The sequence below is a fragment of the Gavia stellata genome, chromosome 11 (assembly GCF_030936135.1).
Source record: "Gavia stellata isolate bGavSte3 chromosome 11, bGavSte3.hap2, whole genome shotgun sequence".
In the NCBI taxonomy this organism is placed as follows: domain Eukaryota; kingdom Metazoa; phylum Chordata; class Aves; order Gaviiformes; family Gaviidae; genus Gavia; species Gavia stellata.
The window spans coordinates 30,318,639-30,344,039 of record NC_082604.1 but is presented as its reverse complement, the minus strand read 5'-3'; the positions used below and the strand labels follow the sequence as shown (position 1 = coordinate 30,344,039).

At 43.2% G+C, this 25,401-nt stretch overlaps 2 protein-coding genes across 3 annotated transcripts in view; one reads left to right on the top strand and one right to left on the bottom strand.

Moving 5' to 3' along the window:
• The window catches only part of MED12L (mediator complex subunit 12L), a 155,016-nt gene that overhangs the window by 42,491 nt on the left and 87,124 nt on the right, over positions 1–25,401 (top strand). The gene's annotated exons all lie outside the window — the stretch shown is intronic.
• P2RY14 (purinergic receptor P2Y14) lies at positions 6,770–15,828 on the bottom strand. Of its 2 annotated transcripts, none has more exons than XM_009817888.2 (3): positions 15,740–15,828; positions 9,702–9,792; positions 6,770–8,472 (listed from the first exon to the last, which is right to left on the bottom strand). In XM_009817888.2, exon 3 carries the CDS (start codon positions 8,452–8,454, stop codon positions 7,441–7,443), a length of 1,014 nt encoding a protein of 337 aa, XP_009816190.1. In that variant the 5' UTR covers positions 8,455–8,472; positions 9,702–9,792; positions 15,740–15,828; the 3' UTR covers positions 6,770–7,440. The 2 variants fall into 2 exon arrangements, with proteins under 2 accessions (XP_009816190.1, XP_059678785.1); XM_059822802.1 differs by lacking the exon at positions 15,740–15,828 and adding an exon at positions 11,808–11,925.

Below are 25,401 nucleotides of genomic sequence, written 5' to 3'. Positions count from 1 at the left end.
AAATACATTTTTGTGGAGAAAGATAGTCAGAGTTGCTTGACCCGTCCGCATCGGAGAGCCAACAGGGATGGTGGATAGTGCTGTAAACTGGCTGATACCTAGTGGACCTGAAGGCAGTGCAATTTTCACTCTCTCCTCCTAACTTCAAGCCTGAAGATATAAGTTTAAATGTTTATCATGTGTTCTTGTACGTAAGGGTGATGAGATGCGTGGTTTGGTCAGCCCCAGCATGTGGACTTTTTCACGTAGTTCCTAAAACTTGACCTGGGGCTGTAGATGTGTGACGTCAATGGCTGTTTCTTTGCTTTTGTTTTTAAAAATCTGAAACTCTTTTCCAACCCGCATATGTCTTACATTTAAAATCTGTCTGGAATCAGGGATTTGCAATGTAGTTGGCCCTCATTCATTATAATATTCCTGCATGAAATTCCAGGTTTTTTCTAGACCTAATTTGCAGATTTAAAGGCACGTAGGGATTCTACTGATAGCAATTCAAATTCTAAACCTTGGGACATTTGCCAAGCTCTATTAAAAATAAAAACGACACATTAGGGATATAGGGGAAATGTTTATAATTAAGCATTTTATTTTTTTTAAACCAGGAGAAAATGTCTAACACCAGGCTAGGGGGCTGAGATACTGACAACAATACTGAAACCCCCAAATGTTAGCACTTTGTTGTAGTTGAGAATCCACAGGAATTTACAAATCACGTACCAGAATTTTGTGAAGAAACAAATTAAGACTGTCTGGTTTTAAGTTTAGTCATAAGCTTAAAGTTCAGACCATATTTGTCTAAATGTTTGCAAAGCTTCATAAACTGGAATGATCCTATGTTTGGTTTTGAGCAAACATGGACTAGTTTTATGGTGTTATGCTCATCATGCAAAACTGATCTTTCCATATGTGTATTTTTCTTTTTTTAAAATTTTTTTTTAAAACTTGAAATGTAGCACTCAGTCAGTTTTTTCTCCCTGTGTGTTTGTGTGTGTCCCTTTTTCTGTAAAGTCAGTTTACAGCTCAGAAAACTTTTCCAGCTCTAAAAAGACAAGGTGATGGTTAGGTAAACCTTTACTGAAAATAGTCTATGCTTCCTACAGAAGTGTTTTGGGAGGAGAAGAAAGATGAGAATGTGGGTCTACTGAGTCGTAATTCTGTTTTTATTGCGGTTCAGTGTCATACTCTTCCCCTGTCTATATGCCTAATTTAAAAGGCCATTTTAGTTCATAAATTACAGATGCAGATGGTAGATTTTGCTGTAATTGAAGTTGCTGAGTACTTCTCAGGATAAACCCCTATTTTTGGTGGTTTAAACTTTGCTGAATTTTGACTTTTGATTTGAAATTTTCCCTGCTGCATGCCTGCTTAGGCTGACTCCTAGGATTGGGGAGTGGTGCAAGGAAGGGAAGGGGTGCTGGTGTGGGTGGGAATTCAGCCAAAATGATTAAATCATTTCTGAGAACAAAGCTAGGAAAAACAACATCTAAACCTTAAAAAAGATAATCTAAATCTGATGACCTTTAAAAAAGCTCCTGAAGGCTGTGGGCTAGGTTAACCATGGGAGATGCAGAGGAGCTGAGAGAAGGGGAAAGGTATGAGAGTAGCCAGTGTGGATGGGGAGTGAGTTTGGATGTCACCTTGGAGTCCTTGAGGGTTCTCCTTGCCTGGGGTTTGACTCTTTGAAGCTGTGAAATGTTATGTTGCAGCATCGTGTGTGGGGAGTGTTGGGGCTGTGCGGGGCAGTGCTGCCCAGGGTGTGGGAGAGCGGACGTCTGCTCCCTAGGGATGAATGCTTTGTGTAACAATTGCGTGACATCCCCAGCACACGCTCGGGATGTGCAAGTGCTCAGGTTGGCTGATGATTCTCCCAGGAGATGCCACCTTGTGTTTTCTCCTCCCCCTTCAGCAGGTCACCTCAGGGGTTATTTACGTAAGGCTCCTCAGATAAGAGTCCCATGTGACTTACTCGGGATTGAAGTTAATTAAAGATGCACTATAAGGGGTGCAGTTAAATTTAAAAGGACAACTTACTTTCTTTTTGTGTTGGAGGAGCACAGGCAGGATTGCATGCAAGTGTGCATTTATGGTATGTTTGTCCTTATTTCTGCAGCTGCCAGGCGGGTGCAGCTTATCACAGAATCACTAAGGTTGGAAAAGACCTGTAAGATCATCAAGTCCAACCATTAACTAACACTGCCATGCCCATTAAACCATGCCCCAAAATGCCTCATCCACACGTTCCTTGAACACCTACACGTTCCTTGAACACCTATGGTGAGGGGATGTGTCCAAGCCCCTTCTTTTTGTTGTGTGTTCCTTGCCTTCAGTCCTGGAGAACATTAAATGTTAGCAAGCACTGGCCAGGCACGGATGTTTAAAGCTCTGTGTGATCTCCTCTCTTTAAACGAGGAAAATATATAACAGCCTGTTAATCCATCTGTTAGGAAGCTAATGTTTGAATATATATCCTTCATATCCCACTATCTTTTAAATCAGGAAGGACATCAAGTATAGAGTTACATGATTCCTTTATATAAGGTTTTTGAGCCTACTTTCTGTGCGGTTACACAAGTAAGGCTTATGTGCACATTGTGCCCACATGGACTCTCTCTGTTAGATTTCCTAGCGTTGGGTGCAGTGGGAGAAAACTGGGAGAAATTTCACCCGCGCTTCGGTTGGAGGAGGTGGCGTGGGGCACTGCTGGGGGAGCAGGAGACCTTCCCCTTCCCAGGAGAAGCATCCTTGCCGCTGTGTCCTTTCTCCTCTGCCTGGCGTGAAGCAGCCCGAGAGCAGGATCAGGCCACCTGCGGGAGGGGGTCGAGGCCCGCAGTGCCCGGTGGGAGGGAGGCACAGGCAGAGCCCCAGCAGCGGTTCCTCCTCCCGGTCCAGGCAGTGCTGCTGTCTCCTGTGGGCAGTCTCCAGCGGGGTGTTAAGGAGTTGGCTGCATTGGAGAATGTTTTGGGGTGGGTTACTTGCAGGAGGGACGTGGCTCTCCTGGGCCTCCCTCTGTATAAATGTGCTCTAAAAGGCACCGAAAGTTTGAGATTTAATGTTGGGTTTGAGTTCTGATTTCTTCAGTGTGTGCTTATGTGTCTGTACAAGCCAGACGGATGTGCGTAGGTAGAAATTCTGCAGTCGATGTATGATAAAGAACTGATGGGAAACACTGGTTTTATCGTGATTCTATATCATCTATGTGATGGTAGACAGGAAAAAAACAAAAAAACCACTTGCAAACAGTTGATTTTCTTTCAGCTTATGTTCAATTGTGAGAGAACTGTTCAAAATCAATGTCAGAGGCACAGTAAAGAGCAGATGGTACAAATTAGTCCTGAGAGAGTTTTCCTCTCTTTCTGTGCGTGGCTGTCACAGTCACTGTTCCGGTATTTAGGTACGTCTTTGAGGATCAATCTTTGAGTGGTGTCTTTGCCATCCTTTAATCATGTAGCCAAGAAGTTTTTTCATGTACAAACTAGCAACTTCAGTATTTTCTCTTGCTGCTTTTCATGAATTTCATTGACAGATTAAAATTTCTTACCCATTGTAATGTCTGCATTGTAAATGAAAAATATGAGTGATCTTGGCACAGGGTAGTTATGAATTCTGAGCAGAAACAGCTATTTCTGATGAAGAAGAAACTGATTCTTACATTTATTTCAGAGCATAAGGAGGTAAGATGTGTTCAGTGTAGCCTGTTTCACTGAGCCTGTCGGAGAGGAGGATCCGCTCTGCTTGGCACACAAGGATGTGTGAACTCCAGATACTACGGGTAGATAACCATGTCCTGGGGATCAAAGTCATCGGCAGCCAGCAGAGCACACCTGCCTACTGTCACATAGCGAGGAGTTCCTTAGCCTGCCCTGTCACCTTCTGTCAATTATCAAAATTTAGTTTTAATTGTTTGAACAGTGTTTTACAGGTATGCAGTGCCCTGAAGTGATGATTATTAGACATCCTAATGAACATACTCTCATAAAAATAACAAAAGACTTATTTATTGGGGTGAGGTGGGAGAACATGTGTGAGGGTGTTGGCAGAGGGAAACTAGCCCTTCCCTCCTGTGTTAAAGTTAGCAAATACAAGGAGTGCTCCCTCACTACATCTGCTGGTTGTGACTGTGTGGCCTTGTTAGGTAGATTAAAGTGGCATCTGCCCTCTCTTTGGTGAGTTGGTTTTGTTGTTTTTTTACAACAGAGATCATTTTTTGAGATGACATCCTGCAAAATTAAACTCTGGGAGAGTCTTATTACTGATTTCTGCACAACCAGGATTTTTTTTATATGTTGAGGCAGTTGTGGAGTGAGCTTTCTCTCCTGAAATAGTGTTTGGAGGGAGGATTTCCATTTGCTAGGCTTAGCTCTTTTCCTGAAAAATTGCTGTGCTCTATCGGTGGTAGAGAAAATGGCCCATTTTGAAGCCTTACACCGCAGTATTAGCATAAATAACCCATTGCACAGCAACTGCAGTCATTTGTCCAGTGTAATGTTGAGGTGGCTTCTGGGTAGATAGCCGTGTGGTATCGCTAAAGGCTAGGGCAGGTTTACAAGGTGATGCATAGTTTAAAATGTGAGACTTATGTGCTCAGCATTTCTGGGCTTTTGAAGCAGATTTAAGCCACCCTCCCTGGGTCCTACCTCAAGGTTTTGAACAGCAGAACAGCATCTCCTTACAAAGGGATGACCAGGAACTCCCCCAGGTTTGGAGGAGAGAGGCTGAAATGTATGAGCATGGCAACTTTTCTGTGCCACTGTGTGTGTTTGAGGTCTCTTGGCAGCCTGCGATGCACGCTTGCTCTTCCCAGGGGCACCAGGCCTTTGCAAGAGATTCCAAGTCCAGCTGAATAACTTAGCTCTCCAAAGAATAAAGAGACCAAACCCAGCTTCTTGTTCCTGCAGTGCAATGGAGGGAGTCACAAGTAAGTCAGGAGGATGAGCTGCAGCTGGGGCCTGGGTTGCTGTTGAACGGGAACCTTATTTAGCTCTGGGTTACCCATAATTTTCACTGCAAGAATTTTAGGGCAGTTCCTCAAAGTGGTAGGTTGACAAGGCACGAGCTGGTACTTAGAGTGACCACAAGGCTTCTGGGTGTGTGAGGAGCTGGCTAGGTTTTCTGAGGTGTGATGTGCTGGGAAAGGTGTGAAAGAATTAACTTACCGAGTGCAGAAAAAAAAAATTAGCCCCATACCTTTCCATCCCAGTTCAAAGCGAACCAAAAACTAGAAGTTTAGTGTCACTTTTTCGAAAGTGTGTTGGTCAGCATACTTTCCCCTGGGTGCCTTATGTAGATTTTTGTTGTTCTAGTTTCAATAATTTGGTGGAGTGAGGAAACAATTTTACAATATAAATAATTTTTTCAAAGCTTGCAAAGTAATTAAAAAGTTATAAAAATATATATTGTGGAAGTGTTTTCATCTCTGTATGCCACTGTGCTTTCACAGCTGCAGTTATTTAGATTTACGTAGGCAAATAGCATGCCATGCCATGTAAGGAACTAAATGTTTTTGCCATAAATGACAAAAAGTCTCCCACAAAGCAACAGATTCCCTTCCCCTGCAGACTGTTTCCCTTGCTTGGAGGGAAAAGCCTGCAAAGTCTCAGTTTGACAAGAGTCAGGGAGCTCTGAAAGCACCATATAAATAATCTTTTATGTATTTTCTTTAAAAAACACAACCAAAATGCAATTTGCTCCTGTAGTCCCTAAAGGCTGGTTCGGGTGAGGGTCCCCCCAGCCTCTGCTGTCAGATGAACATCCAGGCTAGCCCGGGTGTCTGGTGCTGGTGGGTTTGGGGTGGGTTTGGGGTGGGAAAGCTCTTCAGGCAAGTGGGAAATAAATGGAGGTAAATATGCTCCACAAAGGTGTGTTTCAACTCAGCAGGCAGTTTGAAGAGCTGTCCGGTGCTTTAGTTTAAATATAACCCTGTGTGATGGTAGAGTATGGTTACTGCAGATCGGTGGTTTCGGACCAAGAGAAGTTACCCACAGCCTTGGAGAAGGTTCAAAGACCATATATTTAAAAATCTTTCACCTTGAGAGATTATCTGTTAGGACTGAAATGAAATACGATGGGAGAAAGGTGAAGCACATGTTATTGCTGTTCCTTCTTTGTTAAGGAAAATGAAAGCATTCAGCTTCCAGAGCCGTTGCCTGAAAGCTTTTGTGGGTACTTTATGCACTAGTGTGTTTTTCCTGTACAATGATAAAATCAATCAAAAAAAAAAAAAAAAAAGCTGCACTGAAAAATACAGTTAAAAAAGAGATTATATTTCTATATAGAAGGTTGATGGCTTTCAGCCATTACCTTTGTACAGAGAGAAGTGCTTTGTCATAGCATAGGAAAACCAACAAATCATTCTTTCTGGCTTTAAATACACCCCGGAGTTTCTAGACAGCTGTACGTGTATGTTTTCAAACAGCTCCTTGAGTGTTCTTACCCCCTTCTGCAACAACAGAAAGGGAGTTACTATAACTTCAGTCAGTTTGGTTGAACATTTTTGGTGTACACCATGCTCTTTCAGAAAAGTTTTGAGGAATATGGTACAGTGTAACTGTGCTATTTAGTTTATAGGAGGGTCCTCTTTAAATACTTGCTTATCGTGAGCATCACATTTTATAGAAGTAGTCTGACACTTGGTGCCTAATGGTGATAAATAATCATGTTTAATTCTTAATTTTGTAGACTGTTTCCCTTAAGAAATCCTATACATATATAAAATATATATATATATAAAAAAAATAAAATTAAAAAAAAAAAAAATTTACCAAGGGTTTTTCAGGCTCTGTGCAGATCTTTGAGGATTTGATCTCTATTTTTTTTTTCTTGAAAAATCTCTTTTTTTCCTCAGTTGTTGGACTAGAGTTCTTCCTTAAGCTGCGTATTGCCTTCATCGCTTTGCTTTGTGAGCTGGTAAATACATGAGAGTGCTTCCCCTCAGGGGCTCGGTCCTCTTTATGGGCTGGCAGAGGCCAAGCCAGAGAGGCCTGTGCTGGACTTCCTCGTGTTGCTTCCGAGGGGCCTGCTCCAGCCAAGGTGGAGCCATCAGTCGTTCCAGGGCCCTTCAGGCTGGTTGTTGACTGTCATGTGTCGTGCCTGGCCTTGTGAGAAACAACAGCAAATCAGTTTGATTATGGGGTCTGCTGGATAATCTGTTCAGAGAACCATGGCCTGGAGCTCCAGAATGTGTTGTTCCAGTTATTCCTCTCTCTTTTTTTGAGATCCAGATAGGTCGTATCGCACTGTAAAGCCATCATAGCATCAGCTGAAATAGCACGTAGTAAATACATTGGCAACATGCAATAGTGTTTTTATACAGAGCAACACCACTTGGTATTTTGTGCTGAAACCTTTTTTCTGTTTTATTGCTGATTCTCATCTGTTCAGTTTCTTTGAGACTTGGATTCTTGAATAACTTTCTGAAACGTGCATTATGTTACAGACCTGAACCTATACTATGTTTATACTTTCCCGAAGTGTATTTGATCTTCTGGATTTAGAAATTTCAACCTCATATGAAGTTTTCAGCTTGAGATGCAGTTTTTGATACAGCTTTTCTTTAAAGGGTAGGCAGAGGAAAAAATAAATAATGGGATCAAGGCACACATTTGCAGCAGACAGTACAAGAGTAAACTCCTTTGCGTAGAACAGGGTTTTTTTTGACTGGCAGTTGAATTGTGAGCTAGTTTGACTTAGAGTGTATGGTATTCTGCAGAGGTGATAAGGTACAAAGCAAACGACAAATACAAACATGATACTGAATATGTTACGGCTGGTTTTTCTCTTGGTCGCATCTGAGTTCCTTCTGAATTTTTTATAAGAGCTATATATTTTTTTTGATATAGAAGTGTAAAAAATGATCAGCAGAAGAAAAACAACCCAGAAAATCCCTGTGCAAATATAACTTGATGCCTTGTGCCACTGTTTGCCAAGCTCATTTTTAAGACCAATACATTTTCTGGAATAACCTTCTGTAGTGATTTCATTAGTTAAAATCATATTTGGAAATGATAAAAGCATTAACAATAACCATATGATTACAGAGACCACCTTACTGTAGTTCACCCTGTGAACAAAGGAGGTGAATAAAGGCTTTACAATTTTGTAGTATCTGTCAAAACCTATGAGGCCAAAAAATGTTATCCCGATATACATGTTTGTATAAAAAACAACAGCAGAGTATCTGCACACAAACGTGTTGAGCTGTGGAGGTGCAATTTCTGAATCGGCAAGAATTTTGAAAGGAAATGTCAAGCTCATTAGCAGATCAGCAACAACGATGTTTTTGAGATAGACAATAAAACTCTTTTTGCTAGAAACATACAGAAAGATCCATGCTGCCACACCGTTCAGCAAGAGTCCTACTATGAAAATTAAACAGTAGACCAGGGGAATGACTGTCTTGGTTATTACTGTGCTGTGACTGCAGTTGTTTCCCGAGAAGTTTGTGCTGGAGTTGAACATCTTACAATATCTTTGTTCCTAGAAGCAGAGAAAAATTATCTCAGTAAGATAAAATGGTGCTATGCTTTCCATTAATTAGTCTAATATTTGTACTCTTACTTCAAAATAAACTTGGCATACTTCTCAGAAATGACCACGTTTCCACACCATATAATTTCCAGCAGGGATGCATAGTTAGTATTTTCCAAGTGGTGCCATCGCACTTTTTGATGACGTTCAACGGCGTACTGCTGTTTCAAACAGAGAATCCATTTGCTTCTCCGTTTGACTTTAATCCGTTGTCTTCAAGCCCTGTGCTGCCCCTTTTCTGCGGGTATAAGCCTACACGCTTCGAACTAGGAGGGGGACTGAGCCACAGTGATTTTGTGGCTCTAAGTACATCTCATTAACCCTTAAGGACCGGTATGTATTTTTAGCACTGGTTTACCAGGAAGCATGTGAGGGATATGAATATTCCTTGTACATGTGTTCTGTTTTGTATACAGGCATAGAAAACACTCTTCTGTAATTCAGGCGTGGAAATATCTAGTGTATGCCAATACTTTCTGATATTCACTTGAAAGAAATCCGTATGTGCAGCTAGCACAGTTTGCTTTAAACTTTTAGTAGCACGACACACACAGGAGTGTGGCTATCTGTTGGCATAACGTAGAAGCTAGAGCTGTCCTCTCAAGTCATTCAGATTTAAATTTTAGAGGATCTCCAAGAAGAAATCACATCTGCTGTCTGCTTTTTGAAAGAATGTTTATGAGGGTGGATTACCCTCTGTAAGGAGGGCAGAACAGATGTAGATACAATACTGCTGTATTTGGCAAAGGAAAACCTAGGCAACTGGAAAATAAGTGCCATGGAGCTGGGAAAAAACCCCCACCTTGTCTTTTAGAAAATGAAGAATTTCCTTACTGCCACAATTCAGAGTCAGTAGCTGATGCCTCCATGTAGCAGACTGGAACCTGAATGAAACCTTGCAATAACTAGAAATGGAAATTTTCTTTCAAATAGGTAAAATTGTTTCCTTTGGTATATTGTTTTCTGTATCTCTTTTGCAGACATTGTAAAGGCTGACCAGCTTAAGTGCTGTTCTGGAACTTGCGTGGCTAGGTGGAGCAATGGAGCAGGTGTTACCCGTGTTCACGCCCAAAGCCTGCAGTTAATCTCTTCCTGGTAGTTCTCCCATACGAGGACCTGCCATCCTATCTTTATGTTTAAGCTCTGTAAATCTTCCAATATCAATGGCATGCCCTTACCTTTCTTGATTTGACTGCTGTGGTGCTCTTTCTTAAGGGTCTAGAGCGTCTTTCATTCTCAGGCACAGGGCCTCTTATCTTGCTGGGAGACCTATGTGAGAGACAGGAAAATACCGTTGTTAAAGTTGTGTATCATAACATAGGCCAGTGTAATTCTGCGGTGCTGAGGGGTTCCCACAGTGCAATGCCTTTTTAGACTATCTAATGATCAGTACTGCAGACAAGTCTTCAGATCTTGCAGGAGGACTTCAAAATTGGTTAGGGACAGAGTCATAGAGCGGTCATGTTCAACCTAAAGCCCATCACTGCATGGGTAAGGCTAGAGGCTTTTGTGTCCCCCATGCCATGCATCATGTCATTTGTGCTCATGACCAGTTTCATCTGCTCTTTTTGTCACCTGGTCACACACTCAGCTCTTTCTGAAAGGCCTTGTTCCTACTGCTCTGAATAATTCAGCATTGAGAGTGAACACTGTCCCCTCCCTCGCCTGTTCCCTCCATCATTTGCGGATCCTTTAGAAGCTATGGCAATGTGGTACCACAAGGGCTAACTCCGGTGCTCTGGTAAAGAATCAGTCTAGCAGAGTGGCCTTCATACAGCTGCTTGGTGCTTCTGGATCCTCAAAACCACGGCTGCCGCAATGGCTGCACTCCTCTGCTGATTTGCGGATTACAGAGATGGGTTGCATGTCGTTGGCAGAAGGCATGCTTCCACTTTATAGAGGAGCTGCCCTTTCATGCTTGTTCTGGTTGCATTCTTGTTCAAGCTGCCCTTAAACCTTCATAATGAGAACATCCTCTTCTCTCTTGAGAACGTAAGAACTTGCAGTGGCTCCACCAAGTGAAATGAGCATAGATATTCACCCCTCATTCCACGTTGGGGTTCATCTGGAAACTGCGAATACTCCTCATTTGATGTTAATTGGTGGGTCAATTTAGGACCTTTTTGTCCAAATGCTACTTGAGGTGATGACTAAGCTTAAGGATTCTTTTTTTTTCCTTTTCCCCAGTTCTTAAAACATTGCTGCTTTTTGCTGCTGCATAACTGCTGCTATTTGCTGACGTGTGTTGCAAGGTATGTATTAGCACCCAGCAATTTGGGATTTATGTGTGAGAATAGCCTTTCATACTTGAGCAGTGTTTCATGTTCAAATGCTTGGTCCAGCATAAAGCATATTTATTCTGTGTAAGTAATACCAGCTAGTTGTGCAAAACGAGCAAACTTGATTCACCAAATTAACGAGATTGATTTGGTAAAATATATAAAAGTTTTGAACTTTCTCAGTTTGCAAATCATGTTGTCTTGCCAAAATACACAAAAGGAAAGTTGCATAAACCATTAAAAATGCTTAGTTCTTTCTGTATTCAAACTCTTATGCTGTCATTTGTAATGCTTCCAATATCATTAAGGCACTTTTTCTTGACTTCTGTAACTTGGCTGTCAAATTTCAAAGTTCATGCTTTACTGAACATAAGAATAATATTTACAAGTTTTTGTTTGGGTGGTTTTTTTTACCCTGAATATAATGAAGGTTCTGTAGTACTGAGTGCACATTTTAGCTACTTATGGAAATTAATGCAGCTGCTTGATAGATAAATATGCAATGCAGTTACTGGGTCAGGAATTGTTGACAGTGGTCACTGTCCCCAGAAATCTTTTTTGAACTGCAGAATGGAGTTTATCAGGGAAGAAGATGAGGCCAAATGTTATCTCTGATGTTATGAGAAATCTAGAGAAAGAGGAAGTGCGTTACACAAAACACCGCAATTGCCAGTTGTGCTGAGTTGTGCTAGAAGAATCTTTTTTAAATATTTTTTTTTCTAATGTGGTAGAAATACTGCTGGTGGTCTGAACTTGCAGTCCCAGCCACGCTGCTATAATCCAGTTGGAAAGCAGCCCTCAGTTTGGACGTGCGTCCCTGGCCACTGCGGTGCGAGCTGCCTGCCCTGCTCTCCAGAGCTCCCGCTCTGAGCAGAGTGCGCGGCTGGCTGCTGGCTGGAAACCATCAGGGCAGGCTGCTGTGGGTCTCCTTGCAGGGCTTAAAAGCGTGGACATGCTCACTTGTGTGTTAGGAGCCGGACAAGCGGAGGGAAATAAAAGCAGGACCTGCTCGCTGGGATTTGCAGGCGGTGGGATCCTGTCTCTCCGTTCTTCGGGTTGGTCTCTGAAGGCACTCGGCTGGGCGTTCTGGGGGAGTCAGAGCTGGTGGGGTCAGGCAGGGGCTGTCCAGGGGAAAGCCCTCTCCTCCGGTCGCCTGGGCATTTCTCAGCTGGTGTGTGCTCAGGGCTGGTCTGCTCCCTTTCCGCATCTCCACGAAGGTGCCCGACCTGGCAGCCAGTGGGGTAGGGTGGAGATGTTCAGGGTCCATGGTTGTAACTGCTGGTCTCCTTTGGAAGGCATTTTTTGCAGTGACTGTGGAGATATGTTGGTACGTTTGACTTCTTGCAAGTTTGCCAAGAGACTAAGATTTCGTTATTTCTCTGTTCTTATTATAACATTTGACATAAGGCAGTGTCTGGATTTTAATACTTAAGAGAATAAAAGTATGCAAAATCCACTATGTACTATTTCAGCCTTTTAAAATGGCGTATTGGGTGGTAGTTGTTCTTGTTTGTCATAGATGTATAGAAGTAGTGGAGGAAAATGGAATGAATAGTCGAATTAGGATGACAGAAAAAGTAAAATAACATTTCTATCGCAGGAGGTAGTAAGTGGGTAACTGTGAGATAGGACCGTACGTGGTGGTGCTCAGCGCATGCTTCCTCTGGTGTGGCTCAGAGAAAAGCGGGATTGATAAGTGTGGCAGTAATGTCTAGAGGGTCTCGGTTTCTTGCTGCTGTGCCTTCCAGCTCTTGCTTTCAAGATGATTCACGTCTGGTGTGAGAGGACAGAGGACTGAGTGAGCCATGTTTCTTTTCAGGCCGCTCCTCGGGGTGCCAGTGAGAGTAGTGTCCCTGGTGAAAGTGGCTGAGAAAGGCCGTGTGTCCCGTGAAGGTCACTGCTGCTGCATCCCCATGAGAGGCAGTGGCTCCTGCCGACCCAGGCGAGCCTAGGTGACACTGTGGGTATGTCCTGTCTGCAGCTGTGGTTAGCAAGGGAAAGAACAGAAGTGTAAACAACTCTTTATATCTTAATAGCACTTCTCACTTTTGATCCAAAAAGGCAAAATTCAGGATATTCTAGTGAGGAGGTAGCAATCGGTGATGGAGGGAGGTATTTTTTCATGCTATGGTATTTTCTTTACAAACTCCTGACTTCCCGAACGTGGGATGAATCAAACAAAAAGCTGGACTTAGACCTCTTCCGACTCAGAACGCTGTTCTTTGGGGCTTTCTTAAGATCGCATGCCAGTCCTGATGGTGCTGTTAGGCCTTGTGAACTGTCTGCCTTGTGAACCGTCTTTTTCCTCCTGTGTGCACCTCATCCCCAAGCCCTACACAGCTGCCCCTTCTGCCAGTGTCCCCACTTAGCATCACTAATGCCTGTGCAGGGACCACAGCCCCTCGAATGACCTGGTAGACAGGGACTCCACGTCACCTAGCAGGGTGACAGCACCCTGAACACCATTGCATCTGTCTGCAGCCCTTTGCTTTGCCCTGGGCAGCCGCAGGTCCTAGCCTGGATTGTCTTTTCTTCCTCGTGCCTTAGCTGAAGGGAGCAGTTGACTTGCTCAGTTTGGAAGAAGTTGGCTATATATCATCTAACTTTTAAAATGTTATTTTAACAAAAAACCATGGAATAAAGCTGTGACATCTTTTGTGACATCTCTTTGTTGGGACTATATTTGCCTACATTTGCTGCCTGTATTCTTTTGGTTGATTGTATAATTCTCTGTGTGTGAAGATTTGAACTTCTTTGCATAACACAGCCAATATTCAAAAATCCTTATGAATTAATGATTGTGTTTCACATTCCTTGTATTTGCAAAAACAATTCCCAAGCTTGTAAGTTCAGTGCATTACAAACATTTCCTGCCAGTGATTGGGCTGAGAGGAGTCCCATCAACACCTTTCAGAAGTACGCAGTATTGCAGTAGAAAGTCTTGACTTTTTTTATAATTGTGAATGAATATTCATTTCCAATTGGATACAAAAGATCTGTTTCTAAAACTGATGCAGATCTGAGTACTGAGCTTTTGTTCTGCTTGCTCCCCTCCTTCCTTCCTCTCCTCCCCATCTGCTCCCCCTTTAATAAAAGAAAAAAAAAAAGTTGCAAGCTGACATTTTCAGGCAATCCAACGCAGAGGAAAATAAGCATTTTTATCCCCAGGTTAGATCAAAGCAATGTAGTGTACCGCACAGCCCTGGCAGGAGGCAGGGGTGTGGGTCAATGAGGTGAGTGGAGGCGATGTGGGGGGGTGCAGAGCCCTGTCAGCCCCACGCCTTCCAGCTGGACTTGCCGGAGGGTGGTCCGGCTGCACCAACAGCCACGTGCTTAGCGTGTCGCCCTCCCGCGCGTCGCTTCTGCCGAGTTCACAAACAAAGCTTAAGTAAAAGACTGACTGCTTGCTGTTAACTTGGCAGGAGAAAGCGTGCCACGTAAAATGGCACCAGTTAGTGCAGACAGCATTTAGCATTGACAGCATTTTATAACAGATTTTCCTGACCAAAGTTATTACATCAGTTAAATCACACGTGATGTTTTCTTGGCATGTACAATTAATTTCTGGTGTTCTGAAGGACGAAATGAATGAGGAGAGCCAACAGGTATAAAGAGCAGCCGTAGATAAGATAGTTTATTTCTTGTTAAAATAGCAGGCTCTTTGATGGGCGGTGCAAGCTCGTTTGGTTGCAGCGTGAGGACACCTCAAGGGTAGAATTTTATTTCTGTCTTGCAAAAGCCACCAGTAATTGTTTAATTTCTTCTTATTGTCCAGGAGTCCCTATGCTGATTTTGAAATCTGAAATTTAACAGCCTAATTTTCCTGATAAGTTAAATTTTTCATTCTATTTTTCTGATTTTTAGACAAGAGTCTAAATTCTAAACCCACAACCTTTTAGCATTAAGATATTAGAGCCTATGAAGTATCTGTGCAAACCCTGATACTCACACTGAAACTTGGGCAATGTTTTGAGCTGTTTGCATGTAGGATCATTTTCAGATCTAACCCAGATATTCAGTTTTTTTTTAATTAAGCCTCAAAAAGCCCCACTGAGATCCTTCCTATCTCCTATCAGTTATAGTATCTGAATTAGGGAGTGGTGGATGTAAGAGGCAAAGTTGGGACCAGGGTATTAAGAATGGTCAGTTTATGATTTGATATTAGAGGATTAAACAAACCAGGTTTTAGAAGCAACTGTCCTATCAAATTTGGAATTATTCTAGTATGAGTATGTCAATAAAACATTTTAATGATTAGTAGTTTTATCTTCCTAAAACTGGGCATTTAAAAGAAGTAGAATGTGGCTCAAATAAAGAAATTGTTCCCTTTAATATTCTATTTTAATACTAACATTTGTAATTTAAATATTTGATTTTTAATTCTATTTTCTGATGTTTTAAACTATGAGTTTTATATAGTTATGTTTCCTCAGTCATAAACTGAAACAAAAGTAGTTGCTTAAGGAAAATATCTTTTGCTAAGATACACAATACAGAGCAATCCTTACCTGTAGATCAGCAGTCTTTGGTGGTGTAGCTTGAGGCTGCTCCATGTCTCAGACTAATAGGTGTGGGAGTTTGTCTGCCTTGGTTTTCTGTATTTATTTACAGTTATGACTGCTCATTTATATTCTAATTAATTTGTTTGTGGGTTGCATAACACGTGGATGATTTCCTGTTCACCTTATTTGTCAATTAAAAAACCCAAACTATAGTAGTATTTATTTAAAAATTAAAAGAGAATGTTTGAGAGCATTGGTAAAGTACAGAAACATGTAATGAAAAGGCAGAGTCTTTCACCTAGAAAGAAGTATAAAACTGCATGTGCGGTCCCTCTTCAGCTATGAAACAGATTTACAGAATAACCCCTTTACAACTGCCTTGTAATATAAAACACCATAAAAACTGTGTAAGCTGCAGCAGATTCTGTTACTTACTGTCTGGAGTGCAGTCTTCTGTCTGCTCTGCTTTACCCATTGGCTGCTCCTTCGCAGCTGGATGGGCTTTAGCTCTTTAAGCAAATGCTTTGCAGCATTATCTTCATTATCTGCTTCGGTAGTGATAGTGGTTCAGAGTGTGCTGTATCTCCGCAAGCAGAAAGTTGAAGAGCTGGTGAGTCGTGCCTTGCCACTTGGCCAAATGTGGTGGAGAGCTCAAGTGCTGCAGATGGTCAGTGCTATTTTCGTGTACTTACACGTACTTCCACGAAGATCAGTGTTGAACTGGTTTCAAGAAAGACACATTTATGCAGTTGGCAAAGCAGTAAGCGATCCTAAGGGCTGGTGTTTTCTTTTCTTAAACTGTTCCCAGGCCTAGCTGCGACCTTTTCTGTAAAGCTTACTACTCTGCTAGCTTCTGCTTTTGTTAATGGGAGCGTTCTGAACTGGAGCGCACGGAGTTACGTTGTGGTTGCTCAGGGCGTGCTCAAAGGCTGAGATGTATTCTTGGGATAATTGATGAATCTTTGGTGTAAAGCTTTTTTCTTTTTCTTACTTTTTAAATTTTTTTAATTTTTTTTTTTTTTAACCTAAATCACCTGTCTGTCTTCCTCCCTTCCTTTTCTTCCCATACATTTATTGGGAGGCTTTGAACTCAAGCACAAAATTAGTGGAAATGTATGGTAATGGAAAAGCTAATATCTTTTCTATGAATCTGGGAAAGTAGTATATTCTGAGAGATATCTGAGGTTTGGGAAGAGAAAGTGAGGCTTATGTGTTTATTTTAAAGAAGTGAAATATGTAAGTTGCATACATTAGTGTTAATAAATATTTAGTATATGACTTGAGCTCTGCTTTACAGTGGGTAACCCAAACCCAAACCCTCCGTTAAATACACAATTTCCTCATGGACTTTCCTTCTGTGAGTGTTTATCACCTTACACAAGAAGGGGCCCAAAGGCATGGACAAATGAATGTACCTTCTGCTGATGCATTGCTGCCGTGCATGCATCCTTCACTCAGAGCCAGTGCGTGTTAACCTGAACCTGTAGCCCCTTCCTTCCCCCAAATTTAGTTGAATCTTTCTCAGTGAAATAAGGGGGTATCTTCAGAGACAAAATTGTCTTTACATTATTGTGAGTACTCTTGCCCCTCGCTTATTTCTGAGACTCCCATATCAAAGGCATAATTGTCAGTTATTCATTGCTTTTGGGTGATGAGTTTGGATGTTCGTTTCATTGACAATTTTTAACTTGCCTTATATTCTGTTTCTGCGGCAGTGTAAGCATTCAGCCTTTCTGAGAATCAGAATCCGAGCTCTTTGGGTGTGGTAGGCAGGTGCTGTGATGTCAAAGTTTGGTTTCAGTTACTTTCTTGGGTGTCAGAGGCAGGGGCATGCTCTGGTCCCCTCTCAGCTGCCTGGCACTGGGCTCCTTCCTCTTCGGGCAGTCTCCTCCAGCTGCGACAGCTCCTGTGGGGATCATGCCAATAACAGCCTGCTTCGCTGGCACTGCTTCTGTGGGCCCCGTGGGCTGGTGGGCTATATAGCTTTAGGATTCGTGTCCCATGGATTTTTTGCGTCACACCTCATACCATCAGGCTTCAGTTTCAAGCAAATTGAAGGAAATCTGTCTGCTCTAGAGAGTCATAGCTTTTCACATGCCTCGGAAGAAGAGAGGGTTAAACTTGTAGCTTAGGAAGACATGGTGAGTGCCAGAGGTTGCAAGTCTTAACCCTCCCTGATCACCCGGTGTGAAGGCTTGGAGGAGCACTTGCACGTCCCTTTACTCTTTTCGCCCTGCCCTGCACCGCACCTGTCTCAAGAGTGTAACCCCTCTTTTCGCCCTGCCCTGCACCTGTCTCAAGAGTGTAACCCCTCCAGCACACCAGACCAGTGTGACCTGCCCCACTTCGTTCCCAGTGCCAGCTGCTCCCCTGCGTGTGTGTGCACATGCACATGCACGTCCAGCGTCCTCTTGTGCCTATACCCCACTTGGGCCCTTTTCTCTCTCTCCTGGGGGAGGCTCGTTGGAGACCATCCTTCTGCTCTACTCCGGTGCCCAGCACCACGGGCTGGGAGGAGCTGTGTTGCTTTGAGCACTTTGCCAGACTTGCTGGGGATGGCGGGGGCTGTTGAACTGTTGTTGCTGGGACATGTTCCCTTACTGAGGTTCAGTGCATTGGTGAGGGTTTCAGGCAGGGCAGGGGGCCCCAGAGAAGCCTGTTCCTTCTCCTGTTCATCATAGGGTATTATTTTAACTGAAGCATGTTTCAGAAAAATACAGATTCTGTTTCCATTCTTGTTCTGAATGTGGAGAGGAATCATGCCTGTGAGCTGGGAGCCCAGTTTCACACTGTGAGACATGAGTTGGTGGTGGCAGCACAAGCTTCTTTACAGCTGGTCTTTGGTCCCGTGGCGGTGGACCTGGGCTTTGTGCAGGCTTGGAGGTAGCCCAGGCTGTTGGCTGTACAATGGGAATGTGGCTCCGTGGGGGGAAGCACTGTTGTTCTCAGCCTGCGCTCAGGTGGGTGTCCTGCTCTGCTCCCGCTGGGGCACGGGTACCACTGCCTCTTCAAGAGACTGTGCTGCTGGAAGCCGGTGTTGAGGGCTGCCCATGTCCGTGCACCTCCTGGCTGCTCCGAGCCACGAGGCCTGTTGCCTGGGAAGCCCAGCTGGAGCCGGCTGCTCTGGGCTGGGCTGCGGAGCGAGGAGGCTTATCTAAGGGCAAGCTTGCCCTGTTTGCCCCTCCTCTGGCTGCAGCTGGGGGAGGATCAGGCAGGACAATGCACAAGGCTTTTCAGGTGCTCCCCAGAAGGCACCCAGTCAGCCAAACTTTTCGTCTCTTTCTGTTCACCCTATTGTCATTTTTTGAAACAAGGACGAGAGGAATGGGTCAGATAAGGCTTTGGCTGATCACAAGTGCTTTAAAAACTTCTGGCCCTCTGGGACAGAGTTTGTAATTAAGTCTAAAAAAACACCTTTCTTTGGTGTTTTGTTTGTTTGTTTTTCCTTTCCCCAGAAACAGCAGCAGAAGCCTCAACATCCCTTTTGGGACCAAGGTCGGCTTTCAGAGTGTGACCCACAACAAACTTTTTCCAATAGCTTCCTCATCTAAACCTAAAATTAAAATAAGCAATGTTCTGTTTGCGTCCAGGTGAAATCCTTGCAGAAGAGGAAGAAAAGTGTAGTCTGCCAAGACAAATGAGTTTGAAAGAAAAAAGTAAGATAAAGGATAAGAGGAACTTCTTGGCAATATTGTCCACCAACCTTAATTAAATCTGTCCCTCCCAAGGGCAGTTCTCACTTTATTTGCGGCACCCTGAACTTTCTGTTGAAGGAGGCCATCATTCAAAGACCTAGCAAAAGGGAAAATTTGAGCAGTGAGAAAATAGCTTAAGCATTCAAAAGTTATTCCCATTGTTCCAAGCGATTGAGTATTTAGCAAAGAGCTGAATAACCTTTTTTGCTGATGCGTCAGAAAATCAGGACTTGAGCCTGCAACCAACAATTTGGATCGAACTACCAAACTTTGTGTGACAGAAATAGTCTTTCCTATGGGCTAATGCGGCAAACTTGTCACTGAAGGACTGGGCTCTGATGGAGTAAAATGCCACACAACAAAACTGAGATTCTTGTTTGAAGACTGGGCGCCTCAAAGCAAATTGGCACTGAAGTCCAGCGCCCAGCCCAGGCTGGTAGCCAGCTGCTCCAGGTTTCTTCCAGCTTTAATTACCAGTGCAGAATGAGTAGCTTTTTTCTACTTTCTTCTCCACACCATCCTGCCCGGCTGTTTTCCAAAGGCACCAGCACACAGGCTGCTTTCCCCAGTCTCCTGTGAACTGCAGTAACAGAAGCAGGGCTTTTAGACTCTGTTTCTGCTTGAAAAGAAGCTGAGGAGGTGGTCACAAAGCAGATCTGAGAAGACATCAGGATTTCCAACGGAGACTGCGAGTCTGTTACTGCAACAGACTTGTTGCAAAGGGGTCAAGGCATTACGCTGCAGCAGACACTGCTGCTGCAGTTACGCTGCAGGGGCCTTTTGTTTTGTAGGCAAAGCGGGGAGGAAGCACTATTGTTTAGTATGTTATTTCTACCCCCAAATTTTTTATTTTACAGTTCCCCCAAAGTGGCCCAAAACTGCCTGTGTGCTTTCCATCGACAGCAGAGGTGACTGTGCACCTGAAGGTAGTGACGTGGTGTGGAAGTGGGACTCCTGCCAGAAGAATTGCTTGGTTTTCTGGAGATGGCTCTGACACTTCAGCACGTCCAGGGCTCATTAATGTTGCTTGTATATGTGTGAGAACAGAATTCTCTTCTGCCACATCTGCATTACCAGTGTTAGAGCATCTCAGGGTTACTGCAGGTGTGCTCAGTTCATGCCAGGAGGTGTAGATATGTAGAGCCGTGCCCTGCTCCTGGGTACAGAAAGCTTGAGGTAGATCTAGCTCCTCTCTACAGTGCAGAGTGATTTCCCTTTTATGTTTTTCTGAAGCATAATGTTCTTCTTGGGCTGGTTAGCTGATTTACAGTCCAATCATAGGCCTCCATCCGTGAATGACTCAGTAATTTGTTAGTTTTAGATGTATAAAGTAGACCTCTCTGTGGTGGTTTAACCCCAGCCAGCAACTAAGCACGACACAGCAGCTCACTCACTCCCCCACAGTGGGATGGGGGATAGAATTGGGAAAAAGGTAAAACTTGTGGGTTGAGATAAAACCAATTTAACAGGACAGAAAAGGAAGAAAATAATAATGATAAAAGAATATACAGAACAAGTGAAGCGCAATGCAGTTGCTCACCGCCTGCTGACCGATACCCAGCCAGTGTGTGAGCAGCAGCCTCATCCGCCCCCGGCCAAGTCCCCCCCAGGTTTTTTTGTTTAGCATGATGTCATATGGTATGGAATATCCCTTTGGACAGTTTGGGTCAGCTGTCCTGGCTGTGTCCCCTCCCAGCTTCCTGTGCACCTGGAGGGCAGTATGAGAAGCAGAAAAGTCCTCAACGTAGTGTAAGCGCTGCTCAGCAACAACTAAAACATCAGTGTGTTGTCAACCTTGTTCTCATCCTAAATCCAAAACACGGTACTATACCAGGTAGTAGGAAGAAAATTAACTCTATCCCAGCTGAAACCAGGACACTTTCCTAGCTACCTAAGGTGGATGTGAGCACAGGCAAGTGATCTGGAATGCGTATGCTGATCTTGCAGTACTCCTGACTCGGGGAAGGCAGGGCTCAGAGCCGACCATCCCCTCCTGACGCAGGTGAGCTCCCTGGTTCTGCAGAGCAGGAACTGCCCTTTTCCTCTGCATGGTCGCATCCTGGGATGGGTTTTCTGCGCAGTCTCACTGCTCTGGTTAGAGGGAAAAATGCATCACGCTTATTTCTTCATCTGAGTATGAAAGAGGGAAGATCTTCATTTTCTCTGGGATGCCATTGGTGACTAAGCACTCCTCAAGGTAATAACCAAGTGACCATTAGGAAGCAGGCACATTTGAGTTCTGTACATAGTTGCGTATTGTCTTTCCTTTTCGATGGAGGCAGCTACGGAAACTTTCAGTCATGGGATTCTGTTGTCCTTTTATTATAAATAAGAACAGTAAACTTTTCTCCATGCTTTGCTTGCACATTTCCTTTTTTAGAGTCATAAAATCCACAGACCCAGACTCTGTGCTCTGCAGCATCTTTGTTGGAAAGGCCATGAAATTACCTGCTGGCACTCAGAGTTGTGCATTAAATGTCTTGAGCCATCAGGGGATTTGCCTGTTAGGTTTATGCTTTAATTTTCTTTACTAACCAGAGGTTTCCTGGAAATGTCACATCTGGCAATCATCTGAGCAGTGCAGTGTCATCTTCCTGCCATCTGCCCTAACACGCTGATTAACGGATCCTGTAAGCCTCTGAGTCTGCACAGAATTGAAATGACCAGTGCTGTGGGGGTGTGTCTTACTCTTCCAAGAAAGGTGTTTCTTCATGGAGAAGCCTTCTGATTTTTATGTGTGGGAGACTGTTAGTCTCTGACTTTGCGGCAGATAGGAGCGTAGGTACACGTGAAATCCCTGCAGTCATATTAAGACCAGGCTCTGGGACTGCGAGGCTGTAAATAGGAACTGCTTAAAAGATTTGCCAATTCTGCCTGTGCTAAAACAGTACGTCTTACGGAGTTGTCATCTCCAGTTATGAATGTTGTCATCAGTTACGGGGTGTTCATGTGTCAATGGGACGGAACTTGTGTTTTAGATACTTTTGGCTCTTAATGAAAGCACGTGGACAGAGTGTGACCATAGTATACATCTATGCCAGGGCAGGCAGAGCTGAAGCAGAAAGCTGGAGTTGATCTCCAGTATGAGGCAAATTGTAGATCAGTTTGATTGTATGCTTGTTGCATGTTTGGGTTTTGATTGTGTGTTTATTATTCCCTATTTGAAAGGCTCGAATTGAATTGAGAGTCTGACTTGAAAAATTCCAGCTTGCTTAAAAGGGGTTCTCAGTGCTTTCTAACACTCAGTTCCTCTCCTGGGGTCTCATATCAGATCATGAGTTGCTCTCATGCAGCCTAGAAATGGGGTTTTGATGTTGTAATGTTGTAAAGTAGATATGTGACTCAGTTTGGATCATAGTTGTTTCCCATTCCTCCCTGGGCTGCTGTGCGCACCCCATGCCCGAAAAACCAGAGAATGCTTTGAAACAGAAAGTGAAGCATCTTGTTCTTGTCAACCCTGATAACATTAAAAGAAAGCTGTCTTGTGTAATGGGCATATGGCAGGGCTGGCTGTTACTTCTCAGCTGAGTGTAAAGATACATCCAAGAACCTGTGCATTGCAAATCACTGCTGCCTGTCCTTACTTTTCAACTTTGCGTAATGGAGTTCTGGAAGTAAGCGCTTCTGGGGTCGATGTTGGGTGAGTGAATGCTTAACAAACTAGTTTTGTACTGACTTCGTTTCTCTGAAGAAAACAATACTAGCACCGTATTTATGACTACTGTAGAATGTTAGGTAAATCATTTATACTGAGTAGCTCAGAATAACAATGCAAGCACATTGATGCTGCAGTTGATTTCCACCGGTTGCATTGATGGGGGTCCAGGTTTGCTTTAAGAAGGCTGATTAGCTTTTTAGTGACATAGTGAAGACCAGAGCCCAATACTCCAAGGAACATCCTGTTCTCTGCACGGGCAGGCTTTGTGTTAATCCCTAGTCGCTGTTCCTAGTCCCATGGCTTTTCAGAGCAATACCCACTGAAACTTCATGAGATGTTTCTAGAACAATTTTTGTTTGGCTCTACTTATGTAATGTAATTGCATCCCCAGAATGTGAGTACGGAAAAGCTGTTAAACACAGCCTGCCTTTGAATGGAATCTTAAATTCATTCTTTCTAGAGGGGAAATTTCTTTAGGTTGTAGTCAAAAGTTGCCATTTAGTTCTTGCAAAGTCAAGGGTTGTTTTCTGTGCTTTGCAAAATATTTCTGGGGACTTGAACCCAAATTATTTTGAAATAAATTGAGTGGGATCTTTGGATGGGCAGTGTGACCCTGCTGCTCAGGCTTGCAGTTTAATGCTGTAACTCACTAACTTCATTGCCCAGAGGAAATAAAGATAACAGTGTTTGCCTTTAATAGTGGGTGAAGATCACAATTTTGTATGTGTGTTTAATGTATTATGGTAAAGGAGGAAACGCTTAAAAACAACCCTCAAAATGCACCTTTTCATGTCAAATGTTCAAAGCTGTTCCAGTGGCTTTAAATAGCCATCCTGTGTTCAGTCTGGTTAGTAACATCTCTTTTCTCCCTCTAACTTCGTTTTTGTCTGTTGTATTAGTTTTCCATTTTGTTTCTTGTTTGGGGCTTCTGATGACTATCATCGTACTTGAAACACAAAACAAACTGGACAAAACACTTCAGATGTTATCAAGTTTGTTACTTAATTTGAACAGTGTTTCCACTTTATAGTTCTAGCAGACTCTTGGCAATGGAGTCTATCAAAAGGCTATGTGTGTGAGTAGTTTTATATAGAGGCAGCGGTAAACCAGGCATACATGTTTAGTATGCTCACATGCTCTTTTTGTCCAAAATCTCGTTTCTTGATTATTTAAAACTTCATAATATTCTGATAAAAACATAAAATTGCTGAACTAACTCCAAGCAAAATACTAATTAACTCAGAAATTGTTTTTTATGTGGTCGGGAGTCATTGCTTAGGAAGAAAATAATAGAAAGGAAGGCAGATAGAGTGGTGCCCACTCTGGTGGTGCTCTCACTGGTTTATAGAGCAGTGGTGCACTGGTTTATAGATATCCAGAGCTCCAGGCTGTGCATGGAACCAGGGTGTTTTACTGCCCTGATATATCCAGGAACTTGTTTACATACATATTTTTTGCAAAGCTTGTTACCTTCTTCAACAGGAAAGGGGAAGACACAAAATGAAACATGTAAGCCCCTGTGAACAAGCCAGTGCTTATATGTATACCTTAAAAATGGCTTATAATGGAAATAATTACCAAGACTTCAGCTAAATTTTAATTTAAAGCAATACACAGTGCAGATAGAAGCCCATGTTAAGAGAATGCTCTTTCCCGTTTAGCTGGTTCTAGGGCAGGACATACCTGGTGTGCTCAGAGCAGCTGCTTCTCTCCCACGGATCGAGCTGGAGGGCTGTGCCAGCAGTGGGCCTCGGTGCTGCTCCTGTGCAGGGAAGCTGCAGCGAGCTCTGGCCGCCGTTTTTGAGCAATAGAAGCAGAACACCACTTGCCAGGAGACTGGAAGTGAGTTGTCACTGGTCTTCCTCTCTGAAGATCACGAGTAGCCAGTGTATATTGGAAAAGGAAGTAAATTCTAAGCAGGCAAAGTCATCTGGAACATCAGCTGAAGTGCTAGAATGTATGGATGCTATGTGGTTTCTCTCTGAAAAGTTGTGCGGGTCTCATGATGCAGCGAACAGCTCAAGCTTCATAGCCATTGGTATGAAATTGTTTTAAAAATGGTAATATGCTGAGAGATAACAGGATCCAAGGGTGAGCAACTTTGGGAATGCCTTTTTCATACTTCCCTACAATCACATAATTTCAAAATGTATTGCCTAATGGCATGGCTGTACTTTTTGGTTTGAAATGTCATTCTTGGTTAAAACTTGTTAAATTGTTAAACTAGAACTAAGCATGTCAGTCACAGTGTTGCCTCCAGTAAAAGATTGAAGTGTGCAGCTCTCCATGAGTATGTGAAGTCCCAAAAGAAGGAGAAATGCAATGTTTTCAAGTGTAAGCTGCTGTTCCATGATGGATTAAATGTTTCAGCACAGATGATTTTTTGCGTGCTTCAGAGAGAAGTAAACAGTTGTCCGGAGCAAAGGATTAAGAGCTTAAAGGGTGGGTAGGACGTCTCAGCTCTGTGTACAGTTTCACCCCATTGGAATGACTCTAGGCAGCAGGGCAAACTGAAGGGTTGCTTTGCTATGCAAACATGGATATTTTTCCAAAATGCCAGCCAAATTTAGTATTTAACGATCTAAAGATACAGCTGCTATTTCCAAAGGGTTAGAAAGCAAGCAGTGAGCAGTGATTGCCAGAAGACCCCTGCTGTATGTCATATATTTTTGGTGGCTTAAGAACAAACTGATAATGTGTTTTACCTTTAGCCGTACAATTCTTTTTCTTCCCCCAAAATCCAA

Excerpts from the sequence above, each read along its gene's own strand:
- P2RY14 (XM_009817888.2), bottom strand. The coding sequence starts at position 8,454 with ATGTTCAACTCCAGCACAAACTTCTCGGGAAACAACTGCAGTCACAGC.